Source organism: Canis lupus, chromosome 1 (assembly GCF_048164855.1).
Source record: "Canis lupus baileyi chromosome 1, mCanLup2.hap1, whole genome shotgun sequence".
NCBI lineage: Eukaryota > Metazoa > Chordata > Mammalia > Carnivora > Canidae > Canis > Canis lupus.
This window is the reverse complement of record NC_132838.1, coordinates 118,596,900-118,615,406: the sequence shown is the minus strand read 5'-3', so window position 1 is coordinate 118,615,406 and position 18,507 is coordinate 118,596,900. Positions and strand designations below refer to the sequence as shown.

Sequence of the window (18,507 nt, the reverse complement as noted above, 5' to 3'; positions counted from 1 at the left end):
GACTGGTTGTTTGTTTTTTTTTAAGATGGCTGTTTAATCCCACATTATTATCTCCATGCCTTTCCAATACCCTACTAAAATAATAGCAAAGGAGGTAAAAAGTACAAATCCACAGCAAGAAATAGGAATTTCAATAGAAATTAAGAAATAAGAAATTTCAGCAGACTTATTGAAGATATAAAATAGAGGATAGACACAAAGAACAAATATCGTATGATTCCCCTTATATGGAGTACCTGGAGTAGGCAAATCATAGACACAGAAGATAGAATGGTGGTTGCCAGGCGCTGGGGGGAGGGAGACAGGTAGCTATTGTTTAATAGGTAAAGAGTTTCAGTTTGAGTAGATGGAAAAGTTCTGGAGGTGGATGGTGGTGACAGTTGCACAACACTGTGAATGTAGTTAATGCTACTGAACCGTATACTTAAAAATGATGAAAACGTAAAAATTTATTTATGTCTATTTTATCCTACATAACATAAAAATAGAGAATGGAGGTAGCTGGTAAAGCCAAGTACAGGAGGCCAAAGACTGGAATGCACATGGGAGGTGGGGCACCTGGGTGACTCAGTTGGTTAAGCATTTGCCTTTGGCTCAGGTCATCATCTCAGGGGTTCTGGGATTGAGCCCTGCATAGGGCTCTCCGCTCACCAGGGAATCTGCTTCTCCCTCTCCTTCTGCCCCACCTACTACTCATGCTCAAGCGCTTTCTCTCTAATAAATAAATAAAATCTTAAAAAAAAAAAAAAAAGGAAATGCACATGGGTAGAGGGAAATAGCAGCCAAGTGGGGAGCAAATCATTCCTTGGACTTCCAAGTGGCTTGTGTCATATAAATATCCAATACAGGGATACCTAGGTGGCTCAGCAGTTAAGCGTCTGCCTTTGGCTTAGGGCATGATCCTGGAGTCCCGGGATCGAGTTCCACATCCAGCTCCCTGCATAGAGCCTGCTTCTCCCTCTGCCTATGTCTCTGCCCCCCCCCTCGTGTGTGTGTGTGTGTGTGTGTGTGTGTGTGTGTGTGTCTCTAATGAATAAATAAATAAAATCTTAAAAAAAAAATAAATAAATACCCAATACAACAAAGGGCAGGAGCAAGACAAGGGGCTGAACCTTACCCCTCTCCACCACTCTGAACAAATAGCCATATGATGGCTTGACACGTACCCCACCCTCAGAAAAATGGCAGAGATTCTTCTCTAAAAAAGAATCAAACATCTCTGAACTTCCACAGTCTTGCTTTTAGAGGTTCACCAGTTAAATGTCTAAGAGAGTGCCTTCCCACCAGATGATTCTAAGTGAAGTCCTTCAATCTGTGAGTCCACTGCAAGCACAGAGGCCCCATCACAGAGATGATTAATGATCTGGTTCTCAAGTGTGCTCCAGTGGTCACCAGAGTTTGATGAAAGCCTCCAAAATGAAGACTCACTCTAAGATAAGCAAACCAAGAGGCAAGGGGCATTCTCATACCATGGAACTGTCAGTAGAGCAAAGGCTGTTCAGAGTCAGAACAGGCACCACGCAGACATAAGAGGCACATCCTTGCATATAGCCTGAACCTCAGTCCTGCATAAAGGAATTAAAGGCAACTCAGAAATGGCAGGGAACTTTAAAATGTCCTTAAGTACTACCCCAGTGAGATAAACCTTCATTTAACATAGCTAGAAATTAAGATAATGTCTAAAATGGATGAATCAAGAACTGGTGATGTAAGCATATTATTTAGAGAAACCACCAAGAGAAACAGCTGAATGAGTTAAAAGTAGTTGCCTCCAAAGGACCTCGGCAGGGGAGAGGTAGGCTGGGAATAATTGCTGTGCAATATAAGCTCTTCTGCATGATTTGATGGTTTAACCTTGTGTATGTATTAGCAGCACTTTGATTTTTTTTTTAATTTTTTAAAGAAAATGACTGGAAGGTTTCTTTTTTTTTTTTTTCTTATGTAGCATTGTTTCATTCTGGAATTTTCCAATTAAGCTTTTGGCTAAACACATACATATGATAATGATAATTATTCAGGAATCGGGAGGTTTGTAAAAACATTGTGTGCCATTAGAGTAATCAAGCTCAGCTCTAACACATCTTGGCTTTTCAGGATAATTAGACCACACTGGAGGCCCAGATGGGGTGAATGAGAAAGCCATGGGTGTCTGCCATATAGTAACAAGAAAACATCACCCAGAACTACTCAACTGGCAATTGAAATTTGCATGTTAACTTAGAACACAACAAGAAATGAATAAAAATGCCTGGATTTGAGGCACAACATTTCACTTTAAAAACCAAACATAGAACATAGGTGTGATCACAAAGCTCCTACACAACTCCTTTTAAGCTCTCACGTATTAAAATAGAATCTGTAAAACTAGAAGTGGTCCCTTCCATATCTCCTAGTTTTTAAAAATGTCACCTTCTACTGTAAGCATCTTTCTTGAAAATTCACAAAATACCAAAAAATCATTTGTCTACTAATTCACCCGACAGAGATGTTTTGCATGTCTGCTCAAGGCCCTGTGTGTTGGTACTAAGAACGCAGTGGCGAAAAGGCACAGAAAGTCCCTGCTCTCAGCACACATTTTCCACACTTACGAACTAGTGTAGAAAATGGATATGTAAATAGCCAATTCAACGTGATTAGGTCAATGTTAGCACAGGTTGGATAGGAAGGCTGGTTGGAAAAAAAAAAAAAAAGGGAAGGCTGGATGGGAACGTGTAGACGGAGCAACTATCTCAGCTGCTCCCAGGACAGTAGTGAGAAGCCCTCTGACTGGAGGGATATCTAGATGAGGAGCTGCAGTGAGAAGGCTCCAGAGGGAGAATCCCAGAGAAGCCTAATGTGGCTTCCAGATCAGAGGACAAAGGCTGGAGGGTAGAGACAATGAAAGAGGACTTTAACTGCCTCCAATTTTTACCTTTTTCATTGGGTTCTTCTTTCCAGCCTGTCTCTAGGTTCAGGTGGAAGACTCTAAGGGCAAAGCAACCAGTGATGGAAACCAAAACTACCCTCTCAAGCCCTGGGCCTGCAGACCCTGCCCATGATTGACTTGAAGGTAGTGATCCATTTGACCTTTTGACCTTCACTGCCTGCCTGCTCGCCACCCCCCCCCCACCTTTGTCTCACATTTTCCTAATAAACCTGGAAATATTTTCTGTACTTTAGAGATAATCTTTGAGACCCTAGTCTGCTGTCTTCCCAGGGTTGGCCTCAGTGAAGGAAATTCCTTTGTTTCCCCACCAGCCATCTCGTGCTTTTTTATTTCATCAGTGGCGGATGGCCAAACCTGGTCCATTTGAGACACCACCGTCCCAACTTGCATGTCAGGTGCTTGTGCACTGCCCCGACCAATTGGCTACAAGAATGGGACACAGTAACGGAGTAAGAGGTAAGACAGGAGAATAAAGCAGGAGACAGTTCACACAGGGTTTTGTAAACAATAGACCCTAGGTTATTTTAAGGTCATAGAGCCATGAGGAGCCATTGAAGGTTTTTGGGGTAGGGTTTGAGGGCCAGGTCTGGCATCATAAGATTTGCATTTTAGAAAGATTTTCCTTCGATAAATTCATTATAGACTAGTTTCTATTATTTAGCTTACTTTCCAATCACATGCACACACTTCTTACGCATTTTCTGTTGTTTGTTGTTAAGATCATTGGACAGGTATTTGAATAATGGTAAGATTAATAATATAGCTAGGGGTGTCTGGGTGGCTCATGTGATTAAGCATCTGGTTCTTGATCTTGGCTCAGGTTATGATCTCAGGGCGCTGTGAGATCAAGCCCCACCTTGGGCTCCTCACTGAGCACAGAGTTTGCTTGAGATTCTCTCCCTCTCTCCCCCACCCCTCAAAATAAAATCATTTCTTTAAAAAAAATATTAATATGGGGTGCCTGGGTAGCTTAGTCGGTTAAACACCTACCTTCAACTCAGGTCATGATGCCAGGGTCCTGGGATCGAGTCTCACATCGGCTCCCTGCTCAATGGAAAGTCTGCTTCTCCCTCTCCCTCTGCCTGCAGCTTCTCCTGCTTGTGCTCTGTCAAATAAATAAAATATTTTTAAATTCATATAACTAATTATAGAGTGCTATTAAGTTTACAAAGCACTTTACCATAGGCACTCTCGTGGCAGGTACTTAAGAGGCAAAGGGTAGACAGAGATTTCCTAGTATCACATTCTTCCACCCTGTGTCCACGGAAGATACTGATAACCAATCATGGAACAAAGTCCTGTTGGTTTCAGACACATCCTCAGAATTGTCAACACAAATCTGGCAAGTAGTGCCATTTCTTTGAGTTGTCATTTGATGAAAAATTCAATTTGCCATCCTAGAATGCTGTAAACCACATCTATTATAGAATCATACAGATGAGGCTGAAATTCATGATTTCCCACCTTAGTGGTAGATCTAAGCTACTTGACATTCCCTGAGTCTGTTTCTTCATTTAAAAATTAGAAGGGCGCCTGGGTGGCTCAGTTTATTAAGCTGCTGACTCTTGATTTCAGCTCAGGTCTCAATCTCAAGGTGGTAAAATTGAGCCCTGCCTCAGGCTCTGCGCTCAGTGGGGAGTCTGCTTGAGATTCTCTCTTTTCTCTGCCCCTCCCCACTCTCAATCTCAATAAATAAACCTTTTTTAGGGATCCCTGGGTGGCGCAGCGGTTTGGCTCCTGCCTTTGGCCCAGGGCACGATCCTGGAGACCTGGGATCGAATCCCACGTCGGGCTCCCGGTGCATGGAGCCTGCTTCTCCCTCTGCCTGTGTCTCTGCCTCTCTCTCTCTCTGTGACTATCATAAATAAATAAAAATTTAAAAAAAATAAACCTTTTTTAAAAAAATTAGAAATAAAAACATGTTACTCCAAGCTACTATTAATTAAAAGGCAGCAAACAGGGGCACCCGGGTGGCTCAGGTGGTTAAGCATCTGACTTCAATTCAGGTTATGATCTCAGGGTCCTGGAATCGATCCCTGTGTTGGGCCTCATGCTCAGCAAGGAGTCTGCTTGTCCCTCTGCCTCTCCCCCTTGTCCCTCTGCCTCTCCCCCTGCTCACACTCTCTCTCACTCTCGCTCTCAAATGAATAAATAAAATCTTTAAAAGATAAAAATAAAAAGAAGCAAACAATGAAATTGTATCATCTGTGTATTTACCTATAGAAATTCAATGATCACGCTATGGAGAGAGAAATCACAATTCCACATAACGTGCCTGCATCACAGAACAAACGTGGGACTGGACGTATCATGCATAGCACCATCAATTAGTCTGTTTCGGTGTGTATCTCATAGAATGAGCATCTCACTGCAGGGAGATCTTTGAAGGGAATATAGTTTCCCAAAACACAGACCTTAAATGAAAGCCAACAATGTCAGGTTACTTAACTGAAAGGCTAGCAGTCTATCCCAACTCTAGAGGAAAAACTGACTGGGAGGGCCTTTCTAAGGATAAAATGGACATATCCCTAATGGGTATATATGACCAAAAAAAATCTTCCAAATTCCATTTCCAATTAGATCGAAAAGGTCACAGCAGGCAATTACTTTCCTTGTAATAATGGGGGAAAGATGTGTAAAGAAGCAAAATATATTTATTTGTACAAATATCACAAAATAGCCTAAAGGAACTAAATTCTGGAGAAGGGGGACAAGATTTCATAGATGAGATTAACCGCTCTGGGGGGCATTTGTCACATCTGGGCATGGGCAGGCAAATGATGAGGCCTCCCACAGTCAGAGGGCTCTGCTTGGCAAAGAAGAAACCACTAACACTTTAAACATCTCTATGGACTAAACCAACAGATAAGAATATATGAAAATTCAAAACACAGAACTAGTCTTCCTCTTTGATTAAATGGGCGGCAGGGCAGAAGCCTGGGGCCTGAACAGAAAGACATTATCATCTCCCAATGCTTGGGTCCAGGTCCCACTAGAAGGGGAAGCCTCTAAGACACATCGATCATATCTTGCCCTCAAGGCATTTGAAGCCCAGGTGAACTTATACTGTGATTTATAATAAAAAATATATATAATAAAAATAATATTTGGTTTTTATCCTGTTTCTGGAACAGAGGTCCTAAAACACTTAGAATTTCCAAAGTAATGATAGTGATAAAGGTATCTCGTTTTATGTTAATGAGGTAACTTTTAGGAAGCATCTAAGAGTGGAGGCGGGTTGCCATTGCAGTGGATCTGGTAATTACAGGGTTAGACCTCTCAGTTTCAACCTCCCACCCTCTACCCCCCACTCCCAACCTCCAGAGAGGCAAGAGAGGTTGGAGATTGAATCAATTGCCAATGCCCAATGAGTTAATCAATCATGCCTGTGTAACGAATCTTCCATAATAACCCAAAGGATAGGGTTCTGAGAGTTTCCAGGTTGGTGAAAATGTGGAGATGCAGGGAAGGCAGCATGCCTAGAGAGGGCATGGAAGCACCATGCCCCTTTCCATACACCTTGCCCTATGCATCTCTTCCATCTGGTTGCTCCTAAGTTATATTCTTTTATAAAAAGCCAGAAATCTAGTAAGTAAAATGTTTCTCTGAGTTCTGTGAGCCACTCTAGCAAATGAACTAAACCCAAGAAAGGGGGTTATGGGAACCTCTGATTAATAGCCAGTCGGTCTGAAGTATGGTAACAACCTGGACTTGTGATTGGTTCTGAAGTCCAAGGGGGCTTGGAGATCACTGGAGCCCCCAAAGTATAGCCGGTTGGTCAAAAGCATAGGTGATAACCTGGGCTTGTTATTGGCATCTGGAGAGGAGGGCAGTCTTGTAGAACTGAGACCTCAACCTGTGGGATCTGATGCTATCTCTGGGTAAATAGTGCCGGAATTGAGTTGAATTGTAGGACACCCCAGCTGGTGCCCAAGAATTGCTTGTCTGTATGGGAATCCTTATACACACATTGGAATTTGGATCTTGTGGTTGGGGAGCAATATGGGATTTGGGTTTTTGGAAGGCATGATAATGAAACACGCTGCACGCAGTTCTCAACCATTTTCTAGCACACAAGATAGAGATTCATATATATAGTATAATATGGGCTATCACACTGATAAGTTGCAATTACGCATGGTTCCTGGTGCCACAGGGTGCAAGAAACCAGGAGTTGCAAGGCATTAAGTAGGAGCAACAAGAGTGGTGATCCATGGGGTATAGCTAGAGGACAACTCTTGGTTTCAGTATTGCACACCCCATTGAGTCCTGGGGCCAGTGATGGGAATGAGAAGCGTGGATAAAGGGCAGGTTTATTTAGGGGAAGAAAGTGTATAAATGCAGATTATTTTTGAACATATTGAGTTGGAAGTGCCTGTGAGACATGCCCCCAAGCAATTGCCTCTGGAAAGTACAGTTTGTGTGACCTGGAAGTTGGGAGATCCTGAATGAGCATGTAAATTGGGGAATCATCAGCTTTGAGACGGAAAAGGATGAGCTCAGGAAGCATGAGAAGCTAAACTAAGTTCCAGACCTGGGAAGGAAAAGAATGAGCATGAATAAAAGCTCAACTCCCTGGCAGGAAGCTGATACTGAAGAGGTTATTTCATAGCCTTCCTTTGAAGGCATCGTGCACCAGGGCTCAACACAACCTCTAGACTTCTTTCCTGCCTCCCCCTCTCGGTGTTGCCACGCTTCTCATCATTTGTTCACTCAGCTCACCAGACATCCTGTCTGCGCCCTGCCCTCATCTAACTGTTCATCCATACAACAATTTACTGAGAAGCCACCCTGTGCCAGGAGCTATCCTAGGTCGGGACCACACAGTGGTGACCAAAACATTCTTATCTCAAAATGTTTACATTCTAGCAAAGGAGACAGACACACGCAAATAATATCAGGGAGAGAGAAATGCTATGAAGAAAACATAAGCAAGCTAAGGGCATATGGTGGTGCAGGCAGGTGTCCTGTTTTAATCCCCAGTAAGGAAAGTCATCTCTGGAGGTCACATTTGAGATCTGAATGAAGAGCGAAAGTTCTGGGTGAAGAAAGGGTGGCTAGAACAGAATGGTGAAATGAGGTGACGAGGGGTTAAGTCGTCTATGTTTTTGTAAGCCTAAGTAAGGAGTCCGGCTTTCACTCTGTGACTAGAGATCACTCGGGAGAGGAGTACTGAGTAGAAGAAAGACATGATCTGACAGATTTTAGCAGGACCCCGGCTGCTGTGTGGAGAGTTAAGTACTGGGGGCAAGAACAGAGGTAGAAGGACCTTTTAGGAGGCGATTGCGGTAACCCCGGGCAGGGAAGGGCAGGGGACGTGGGGTTTGTTGTAGAGAGGCAGGAGATGGAGATGGTGAGAAGTGATCAGATTCGGGTCACCCATTATCGATGGAGAGGGCAGGATTTGCAATCAGAACAGATGTCGGGGTGAGAGAGAAGTCCAGGATGACTCCAAGGATGAGCAGTTGGATAAACAGCACCAGTTCCCGCGGTGGTGAACCGAGTGGCCGAAGGTTAATCTCAGAGGGAAAAACCGGGAGCCTTGGTTTGGAGACACAAAGTTAATCAGATGCGGATTAAACGTGCAACTAGAGAGAATGAGGGGGTCTACGGCTGATCTGAGTCCAGAGTTCTCCGAATTGATCAAAGCAGCAGACAAATGCCTGGGATTGGTCTGTGTAGAGTGGCCCTGAAAGCCACGAGCCCAGATGAGAGCATCCCGAGGTGTTGGACAGAGTCCCAGCTCCAGCAGCTGCGAAGGGGAGAAGGGGGGAGGGGGAAGGGGAGGGGGGGACGGGCTGGGTAATGGGATGCTGCGATGGAGCCCGGGGAGCTTCCAGAGGGCCACAGTAGCCTCGAACGGGAAAGGACCGGGTCCTAACGGGGCTCGGCGGGAGCTCGGGGGCGGAAGGGCCCCTTTCCAGGCTGAGGGATCCTCATTCGCCGACGCAGGACGCAGGACAAGATGCGACGGGTCTGCAAATGGCGGAGGCCGCGGGGGAGGCCGAGAGCGCCGCGCGCGCCCCCACCGCCGCCCACCGAGTCCCGGCGCCGCCAGGTACGCCGCCTCTCCCTCAGTCGCCGCCTCTCAGGCCGCGCGAGCACGGCAGCCGGGGACTCGACCCGGCGGCGCCGCCGCGGAGACCCCCGAGGCCGCCCGGGGAGCCCCAGCCGCCCGCCGCCGGCCTGAGTCTCGCGAGAGCGCGGCCTCGCCTTGCCCAGCATGCCCCGCGCCGCCGCCGCTGCCGCCGCCGCCGCCGCCGCGCCGCGGCTTGAGGGCGGGAGGCTGGGGGAGGGTAGCGGAGCCGGCGCCGCCGCCATGTTGGGTCTGAGGCGGCTGCTGTAGGCGCCGACGGAGCGAGCGGGCTTGCGGAGCGGCGACAGCGGCGCGGGATCTGCCTCTCTGCGAGCGGCCCGGAGCGGCGGCGGCGGCGGCGCCATGAGCGGGGGCACCCCTTACATCGGCAGCAAGATCAGCCTTATCTCCAAGGCGGAGATCCGCTACGAGGGCATCCTCTACACCATCGACACCGAGAACTCCACCGTAGCCCTCGCCAAAGGTACGCCGGGGCGGGCCTCGCGGGGGAGCGGCGCCCGGCTGTCGGCCCGCGGCCCCCTGCCCCCCCCCCCCCCCCCGCCCTCCGCCGTCCTCGGGGAGGCCGCTCCCTTCCCTCCGACCGGGCCCGGGCGTCACGGGGCCGGGCCGCGGCCTCCCCCCCGCCCCCCCGCGCCCCGGGGGCTTCCTGGCTTCCACCCCGGGGACGTCCGCGCCTTCAATCCGGGACCTGGAGGACCGAGAGCGGGGCGGGCGGGGCGGGCGGGGCGGCCCTCAAGTCCGAGCACGGGCCGGAGAACACGGAGAGACGTGTTCTTCCAACTCCGAAATTCGGGGGTTCTGGCGTCTCCCCACAAAACAAAGCCCCGAGTATTCAAAGAATTCTTCCGCCCAGCTCGAGTTTAGTTGCAGATTTGTTGATTCCGAGGCACCTATTTTCTCACGTTCTCAATTTCGATTTGTTGGCGGCGTCCCTCAGGTGAAGTAAGTGTGTGTGGGGGGTGGGGGGGGCGATGTGCCAAAACTTTGGGTCTCGCCCCGCGACGCCGACGGTCTCGGGGCCCTCGGGCACATCGCGCCCCACTTGTCCGCCTTACGTGGTGTTTACCTGCTAAACCGGAATCCTCCTCAAAGGCCGTTGTGCAACCGCGTCTTTAAAAAAAAAAAAAAAAAATGCTCGCCGGGGTGCGCCCGGGGTACCCGGTGCGGAGGCGGGTTCGAGCTTGACCCAGGTTGCACCCTCGTCCCGAAGGCTGCGCCGCGCGGGCCCTGCCGGCGGGTCCCGGGGACGGCGGCGGGTTCGGGGCGTGGAGCACCGAAGGGCCCTGCCCCTAAGATCTCACTGAGCGTCGCCCCGTCTGAGTGGGGTTTTGTTTCCGTTCACACGTGGTGGGGCCTTGGCTCCGCCGGAAAACCGGCAAGAACGTAAACTTGAGCTCCCGCTTCCTCAGGTCTCACGAGTTTGGGATGACTTAGGCGAGGGGAGCAAGGTGATAACCAAGGTAGCCTTTCCAGGTACATCTGGTAGAGAGACGGAACGAATGAGACCGTGGTAGAGACAAGAGGCCCAGGGCCAGGAAGAAATTTTCTAAGTCTGCAAAAAAAAGAAGACAAATTTATAACGGAGCGGGAAGTTATTTCACAGCATCACACGAGTACTTAGTGACATTTGGGGGGTCCTTTTTAATAACACTTGTGTTGGGACAGATTGTATACCTGAGTTACGGAGTCTTAATTTTTTTTTTATCTTAAGTTTCTTTTCCACTGCCCCATAGATATTTAGCTGTATAGTGTCTTAGTTTTTATGGCTTTATGAAGTTATCAAGAAGACTTTCTTTTTTTTTTTTTTTTTTTAAGATTTTATTTATTTACTCATGAGAGACACACACACAGAGAGGCAGAGACACAGGCAGAGGGAAAAGCAGGCTCCACGCAGGGAGGCCGACGTGGGACTCATCCCGGGACTCCAGGGTCATGCCCTGGGCTGAAGGCAGGCACTGAACCGCTGCACCCGGGCTGCCCTCAAAAAGGCTTTTTTAAAGTTCTCAGTGAGGCCCACATACAGTATTTGTAAGCTAATCTGAATTTTAAGGTGTCTTGCCAGTTGAATGACTTACCATTGAGTTGGCTGTACTTTTTTTTTTACTCCTCACAATGACAAAAATTAATACATTCTTAAGGTTTCTTATGTATTAAATTTAGTCCTTTTTTTTTTTTTTTAAAGATTTTGTTTATTTATTCATGACAGACAGAGAGAGGCAGAGACACAGGCAGAGGGAGAAGCAGGCTCCGCACAGGGAGTCCGACGCAGAACTGGATCCCGGGACTCCAGGAACGCGCCTGGGCGGAAGGCAGGCACTAAACCGCTGAGCCACCCAGGCGTCCCTAACTTTAGTCTTTTAAAAATCTTTGAATTCTTATATTCTTTTATACATTTTATACATTACACATTTTTTTTCAGCTTCTAGAGTCAGTAAACTACAATTTTATTAGTCTGTAGTAGTTGAATTCACAAACCAGTTCTTGTATCATGTCTTGATAAATACAAGCACAGGAGTGAAAAGTTTTTTTAATCATTGAATTTATATCTGTGCTTATGGCTTTGATAGTTAATCCCACAGACATGATATATGCTTTTTTTTAAGCAGGAGTTATTTAATATTTAATAGAGATTGAGGGATTTAATTGTGTTTGCAAAAATGGTAGTTATCAAATTTTCGTACCTTACTCTACTTAGCATCTGATCTAAAACTTCTGTATGGCTATCTAGTCAACACTGGACATTTCAAATTTCAGAGTTAGAAGTGGGGTGTTTGGTTTTCAAATTTTAAAATTTACATGACTTGTGAAGTAATTTGATATCTGATATTTCACGTTTTTCAAAATTTGGTTGAAGAATGGCAGTCTAACAGATTAAAGCCAAAAGTTTGTTTATGAAGTTTAGAATACCATATGTATATGCATTTAGAGATCTCTGTTATCTTTGTAAACTATCAATTGAGTTAATCTCAAGTGACATTCTTAGAATTCTCTTCTGGATGTTAATTTTTTCCCCTCTGGGTAGAGTTCTTTCCCTTTTATTGTGAAGTAACCACACATGTTGAAAAGATACATAGATAAAAATGAAATGTTTTTAAACTAAATGCTGTAACTACCACCCAGGGCAAGACAGACATTGCCAGCATCCCAGAATCCTCCCACCTCCTGCATCTTCCCATCACCTCTACTACTCTCTTAAGCTAAATTTAAACATTATTCTAACATTCATAGTTTTATCACTTTTAAGTTTACATCCCTAAAGGAGTTTACCTTTGTCCTTTTCTGAACTTTATATAAATGGAATCATCTTGTATATATTTGATTTTAGTTTGTTGTGGCATAGTATTTCACCTATGATGTGTATTCATTCTTGAATATAACAAGTTTATTCTGTATTTTTTTTATATACTACAGTTAATTTTTAAATTGTTTAGTTTTTGCTATTATGAACAATTGTGTTTAAGTGCACTGATGCCCGTCTGTAGTTTTCTTGAGGATATATACTTGAATTGCAGGATCGTTTGGAATGTGTGTCTTTATCTTTATTAGGTAATGCTAAGCAGTTTTCCAGAGTTGTTGCTTACTAGTTTCTATTTCAGTCATTAGTATATGAGAGTTCTAGTTCCATATCCTTTACCGGCAATAATACTGAGTACCAGGTATTTTAATTCTGTCGGGTCTGGTGGGTGTGATTGTACTTGACTTTAATCTTCCTGATTACTAATGAGGTGGACAATTTTTTTTTTTAAGATTTTATTCATTTATTCATGAGAGACACACAGAGAGAGAGGCAGAGACACAGGCAGAGAGAGAAGCAGGCTCCATGCAGGGAGCCTGATGAGGGACTTGATCCCGGGACTCCAGGAACACGCTCTGGGCTGAAGGCAGGAACTAAACTGCTGAGCCACCCAGGGATCCCCCTGGACACGTTTTCATATCCTAGTCATTTGGATTTCATCTTTCGTGAAGCACCTTTGAAATCTTTTGCCCATTTTACTACTGAAATGCAGATCTTTTTCTAGAGTTCACCATTCTGGGTATGAGTACTTTGCTGAGTATATCTGTTGCAAATATCTTTTCCCACTTGATGGCTTCTTTTGGTGAACAGAAGTTCATTTTAATGTAGATATGTTTATCACTCTAATTTATGGCTAGTGTTTTTCTTCTTTTAAAGAATTTTTCCCTACCACAAGGTCATGAAGATATTTTGATAACTTTTTCAAAACTTTTTTGTTTTGCTTTTTCACTAAATTTAGTAAGGGATTCACTTGGCTTATATGATCTAGATTAAAATTTACATTTGGTGTTACTTATTTAAATTCATGTGGAACTATACAATGCTCTTAAAATTTTGGATTAGTTACATTTGATGTTGTATATAGTTAGGGTAACCATATGGCCTGGTTTGCCCTGGTGGAAGGTCCTTGTTTGTTCCTGTTGTTCTGGCATAATTATTAAAACATCCCTTTTCTCTCTTGAAAATGTTCCAGTTTGGCTAATATATTTAATGGTCACACTAAATATAATCAAAAGCCCAATCCCAGAGGTAGTAACTAACTGCGTGATGTTCTTTATTTTCTCTAGAGATTCACAGACTAGCTCAAGTTCTGTAAAGGTGAAATTGAAGTAAATTTGATGGGCTTTGATACCCAGGATCTTCTATATGAATGTCAGGCAGTTTTAAAGGCAACTAGAAAGACTGGTGTCTGTCTTTTAAGCATGTTAATAGATCATTTGGTCTGTAGTTTGTCTCTTGGAGCTTTGTCACAACTCTGAGTTATTTTTTTCCTAACGCTGATTATGACCAGCATGTAATCTTCTTTGCTTATTTGCATGTGTTTATTGTCACCTTCCCTCCCCCCCATAGAGTCTGAGCTCCTGGAAGAATGAATGTTTATTTAATAAATAGGTGGACATGATTTAACATTTTAGTTTATTAATCTTGTAGAAATCTCTTGAGGGTGGGAATCTCCAAATAATACTTTCCATATTCACAATCGTATATCTCTTTAATATTGAAATGCCTAAAGGCCCCTGGGTGGCTCAATCAGTTAAGCATCTGCCTTCTGCTCAGGTCATCATCTCAGGGTCCTGGGATTGAGCCCCTATATCAAGCTTCCTGCTCAGCAGGGAGTCTGCTTCTCCCTCTTTCTCTGTCCCTCTCCTCTGCTCCTGCTTTCTCTCTCTCTCAAATAAATCTTTAAAAACACTGAAATGCCTAAGACATGTTGCCTCCCCCCTTCCCCGCCCCCAATAGTGAGAGATTTTAGGAATACAAGAGGATAAAATCTTATGACAAAATTGGCATTGTTAGGGAGATGGGGTTTTTTTTTTACCTTATGACTCAAGCTCAATTATAATTTTCTTTTAAAATTTAAGGGAAGAATTGGTTCAAGATTTTTGAGGGAATGGCAAAGCAGTGGCATGCATGAATAGTTTGTAGAATATTTCCACTTACTGTATATTTACACCTGTGTCTGTGAATATGATGCCTGAGCACATACTAGATCCTGGATACCAAGATTGCCCACACTATTTTTACATTATTTTTTAGACTATTTAAATAAAATGGGCTAAATTGAGTGAAATTCTTATTTAATATATATTTTAAGTTAGCTATACCTGGATAGTACACCACAAAACTGAAAACCAGGTTGCCACTACATTAGGAAAAGATACTTCGTGAAGAATGATTAATAAGTCAGCTACTTTTAAAACAATTTGTCCTTAAAATCAAGGCGTTGGTAGAGGAATATAAAGTCTGGTAATGGATTTATTTACTTAAATCATCTGCTAAGCCCTGCCCATTGGTATACCTTAGCCACTTCTTGATTGTTAATTAGCCATATACTCAGTGAGTAGGAGAGCATTGTAGGATGGATGAAATATCTGTGAAGTGTTTTATTGATTTCTTGTGTTCTCACGAGTTGGGGACCTAAATCTAGCAATTCACAAAATCACTAACTAGAATGTCAAAGATCCAGTAACACTTTAAGCTGCAGTTTCTATTGGTTGCCCTATTTAGTGAGGTTGCCAGAACTTGGAGCCTTGGATACAGTTCATTGTTGCTATACAGTCCACAGAAATATTTAGTAATTTGGGGAGTCTGAAGTCAGTGCCAAAAACTAACTGCATTTTCCAGTGCAGTAAGATAAGCTGTAGCTTTCTGAATCAGTAGTAGAAAAAACAGCATAAAACCTGAAGAAAATAATAGTAGAAGGAAGGAAATAGGAAGAGCAAAGAAATCTTATCTGTGCTTGACATATAGCAATAGCAAGAGTTTTATAGTATTTAACCCAGTGCCAAAGTAATAGCGGTAACTGCAGATGGCTTAACTTGAGTTTATTGGTCCATGGTAGAAGATGCCCTCTACAGAACATTTTACCAAAAAAAATAAAAGAACATTTTACCTTTTATTTTTTCTATGATGCTTTAAATTCTTAAGAAGAATTCTTCTTCAGAGAGACACGTAGCATGTGGGGGAGGGGTGAGGGAGAAGGGTAGAGAGAGAATCTTAAACTGGCTCTACATCCCTAGAACTGGATCACAGGGCTCAATCTCACAACCCTGTGATCATGACCTGAGTGGAAATCAAGAGTCCCAACGGTTAACCCATTTTGAGCCATCTGGGCACTCCTAAAGTAATACTTTAAATTAGCCATATTGAAAACTAAATATCATTGAAGTTTTTTAATGGATAAAGTGTATTAGTTTGTAAAATACTTTATTCAAAAAGATTTTATTCTAATTTTTTTTTTAAGATTGATTTCTTTATCTGGGGTGGGGGGCAAGGTGAGAATTAGGATCTCAAGCAAACTCCCTGCGGGGTTTGATCTCACAACCCTAAGATTATGACCTGAGCCGAAATCAAGAGTCACTACACTTGACCGACTGAGCCACCCGGCACCCCTCTTATTCTAGTTTTGTGGGGTGTTTATTTCTCAAAGAAAATGTGACCCAAAAGGCCAGTTGGAATGCTTAGTAGCTCTTTGACCTTGGACAAGTTATTTAACCATAGCTTTAACTACTTCTTTTATTTTTTTTAATATTTTATTTTATTTATTCATGATGGGGGGGAGGGAGAGAGAGAGAGAGAGAGGCAGAAGAACTACTTCTTTTAAATATAGACGATAGTGCCCATCTTTCAGTCATTCTGAGAATTAAATGAGGTAATAACAAAAGTAATTAGTTTACTGTAGGTGCTTAATAGAGAGTAACTATCTTGTTGCTATTTTTTAGCCACCATCTCCATCTCTGTCTCTCTAGCACCCAAACTCCATAAATTATTCAGACCTACTATAGTCTGTTGATCTTACTACCTTTCACTCACTGCCCCACATCCCCCTCATGACTTTACTTCCCTCTTTATCCTGTTTAAATTCCATGAGTAGTTACAATCAGTCCTGAGCATAAACTCACCCACCCCCGTCCCTCTCGTGCTTTCTTTCACCAGCTTAAAGAAACCACAGTCGTGTTTATACCAACACAGACATGCTGACCAGTTTCACCTTAAATTTACATTCACTAACCTCATTAGTCATAGTTATTTCCCTGCAGTCATACTGTACTTCCACGGTCTACTTATTCCAATGTCCTGCATGACTCTTCCATTCTCTCCATTTTCCTCAGACCTCCAACGCCTCTTGCCCATCTTCACTTTTAACCTGTGAACCTGTTTCCTATTTAATTGAGGAAAGCATAGCAAACAGAAGAGAATTTTGATTAACTCATCTCACATGGACCCAATTTCTCACATCTGTGCTCCACACCTCTACTTTTTCACTGGTCACTTTCAGAGAAAGTGTTCGTTCTTCTCTGTCAGGCCACCCTTCCCCTTTGGAATAGATTTCATCCCCTCTTGATTTGAAGTAGCTGCTTTAGCAGTTCTCTACATCTGTGAATTGAGTTTTTCTTCTCTACCAGATCTTTTCTATCTACATAGAGCTATGATGCTATTTCACCCATCTTAAAAATAGCAACAAGAAAATACCACTACTCTTTTTGTGTCTGTGGGGGGGGGGGGGGGAACACTACTACTTTTATTTTTTTTTATTTAATTTTATATTTTTAAAGATTTTATTTATTTATTCATGAGAGACAGAGAGGGAAAGACATAGGCAGAGGGAGAAGCAGGCTCCCTCCAGGGAGCCTCAAGTGGGACTGGATCCCAGGACCAGGATCACGACCAGAGCCAAAGGCAGGCGCTCAACCACTGAGCCACCCAGGTGCCCAACACTACTACCTGTAACTGTTTCCTCTGTCACCCCATTTCTATCCTTCCCTGTACACCAAAACTCCTTGAAGGAATTGTCCATACCACTTATATTACTTTTTGAACTCAGTTTATTTAGGTTTTTATTTGCACAGATGGCAAACTAAACAGGATCACCAGAGACTTCTGTGATGCTAAAGCCAGTGGTTGGTTCTTATCCTCAGTCGGCTTGACCAGTCACCAATATATGGCACAGTTGGGCTGTTCTTAAAATACTTCCTTCACTTGACTCCATCCTGGTTTTCCCCATTTACTTAGCTGGTTACATCTCAGTCTCTTTTGTTGATTCTTCAACTCTTAAACCTCCAAATATTGGCAAGCTCTAGGATTTCATTCTGTTTCTGTGTGTCTTCACTTTTTTTTTTTTTTTTTTAAGATATTTATTCATGAGAGACAGAGAGAGAAAGAGAGAGACAGGCGGAGGGAGAAGCAGACTCCATGCAGGGAGCCCAATATGGGACTCGATCCCGGGACCGCAAGATCATGCCCTGCGCTGAAGGAAGATACTCAAGGCTGAGCCACCAGGCATCCCATCACTCTGTCTTTTAAAAATTTACTTTGTTTTACCACCTTACCTTTTCTCTTGATAACCTCATGCAGTTCCTGGCTTTGAATACTCTCCGTACATTACTGATTCCTATCTCCAACTTCAACCTCCTCTTTGAACTCCTGGCTTGTAAACCCACCTTGTATGCCTCCTAACACCACCACCTGCAGAGATGTTTAGTAGGTATCTCACATACCTGTTTTATCCATCTAACTGAATGACAGTTCATCCTTGTAGTTGGTAAGACCAAAAACCTTTGAGTCATGCTTAATTCTTCTGTTCTTCTTACACCTCATGGATTTCTGATCCTATCACCTCTGTTTTCAAAATATATCCAAAATTTGACCACCTACTGGCCTGCTGCTCTCCTCTGATTTACTGTCTCTTTCCAGACTTTTCAAAGACTCAGGCCCTCATATTTCAGTGTTGGCCTCTTACTTGATTCTTTTCACCTCCCAGTTGTGTTTGAGCGCTTCTTTACCATTAAAAAAAAAAACCAATAGGGATGCCTAGGTGGCTTAGTTGGTTAAGTGTCTGCTTATGGCTCTGGTCATGATCCCAGGGTCCTCCAATTGAGGCCCGCTTCAAGCTCTATGCTCAGTGGGAAGCCTGCTTCTCCCTCTCCCTGCTGCTCCCCCTCCTCTCTCTGACAAATAAATAAATAAAAT

General features: G+C 43.8%; 1 protein-coding gene and 2 long non-coding RNA genes across 21 annotated transcripts in view; 1 reads left to right on the top strand and 2 right to left on the bottom strand.

Moving 5' to 3' along the window:
• The window catches only part of LOC140607452 (uncharacterized), a 298,278-nt gene extending 289,196 nt beyond the window's left edge, over window positions 1-9,082 (bottom strand). For 5 of the 15 annotated variants that reach the window (XR_012009475.1, XR_012009463.1, XR_012009466.1 and 2 more), the window contains exons 1-3: window positions 6,632-9,080; window positions 5,144-5,340; window positions 3,917-4,031 (exon numbers count right to left, since the gene is read on the bottom strand). This is a non-coding gene — a long non-coding RNA (uncharacterized lncRNA). Of the gene's footprint in view, window positions 1-3,916; window positions 4,032-5,143; window positions 5,341-6,631 lie in introns of all 15 variants that reach the window. The other 10 variants (XR_012009491.1, XR_012009506.1, XR_012009484.1 and 7 more) reach the window with 7 other exon arrangements.
• LSM14A (LSM14A mRNA processing body assembly factor) overlaps window positions 8,638-18,507 on the top strand; it is a 56,049-nt gene continuing 46,179 nt past the window's right edge. For 2 of the 5 annotated variants that reach the window (XM_072782164.1, XM_072782161.1), the window contains exon 1: window positions 9,159-9,486. In XM_072782164.1, the coding sequence (XP_072638265.1) occupies window positions 9,366-9,486 (121 nt within the window). In that variant the 5' untranslated portion in view covers window positions 9,159-9,365. Of the gene's footprint in view, window positions 8,985-9,158; window positions 9,487-18,507 lie in introns of those variants that run through there. The other 3 variants (XM_072782180.1, XM_072782176.1, XM_072782171.1) reach the window with 2 other exon arrangements.
• The window catches only part of LOC140607520 (uncharacterized), a 35,275-nt gene continuing 33,338 nt past the window's right edge, over window positions 16,571-18,507 (bottom strand). Inside the window, exon 3 of the long non-coding RNA XR_012009514.1 lies at window positions 16,571-16,699. This is a non-coding gene — a long non-coding RNA (uncharacterized lncRNA). The remainder of the gene's footprint in view (window positions 16,700-18,507) is intronic.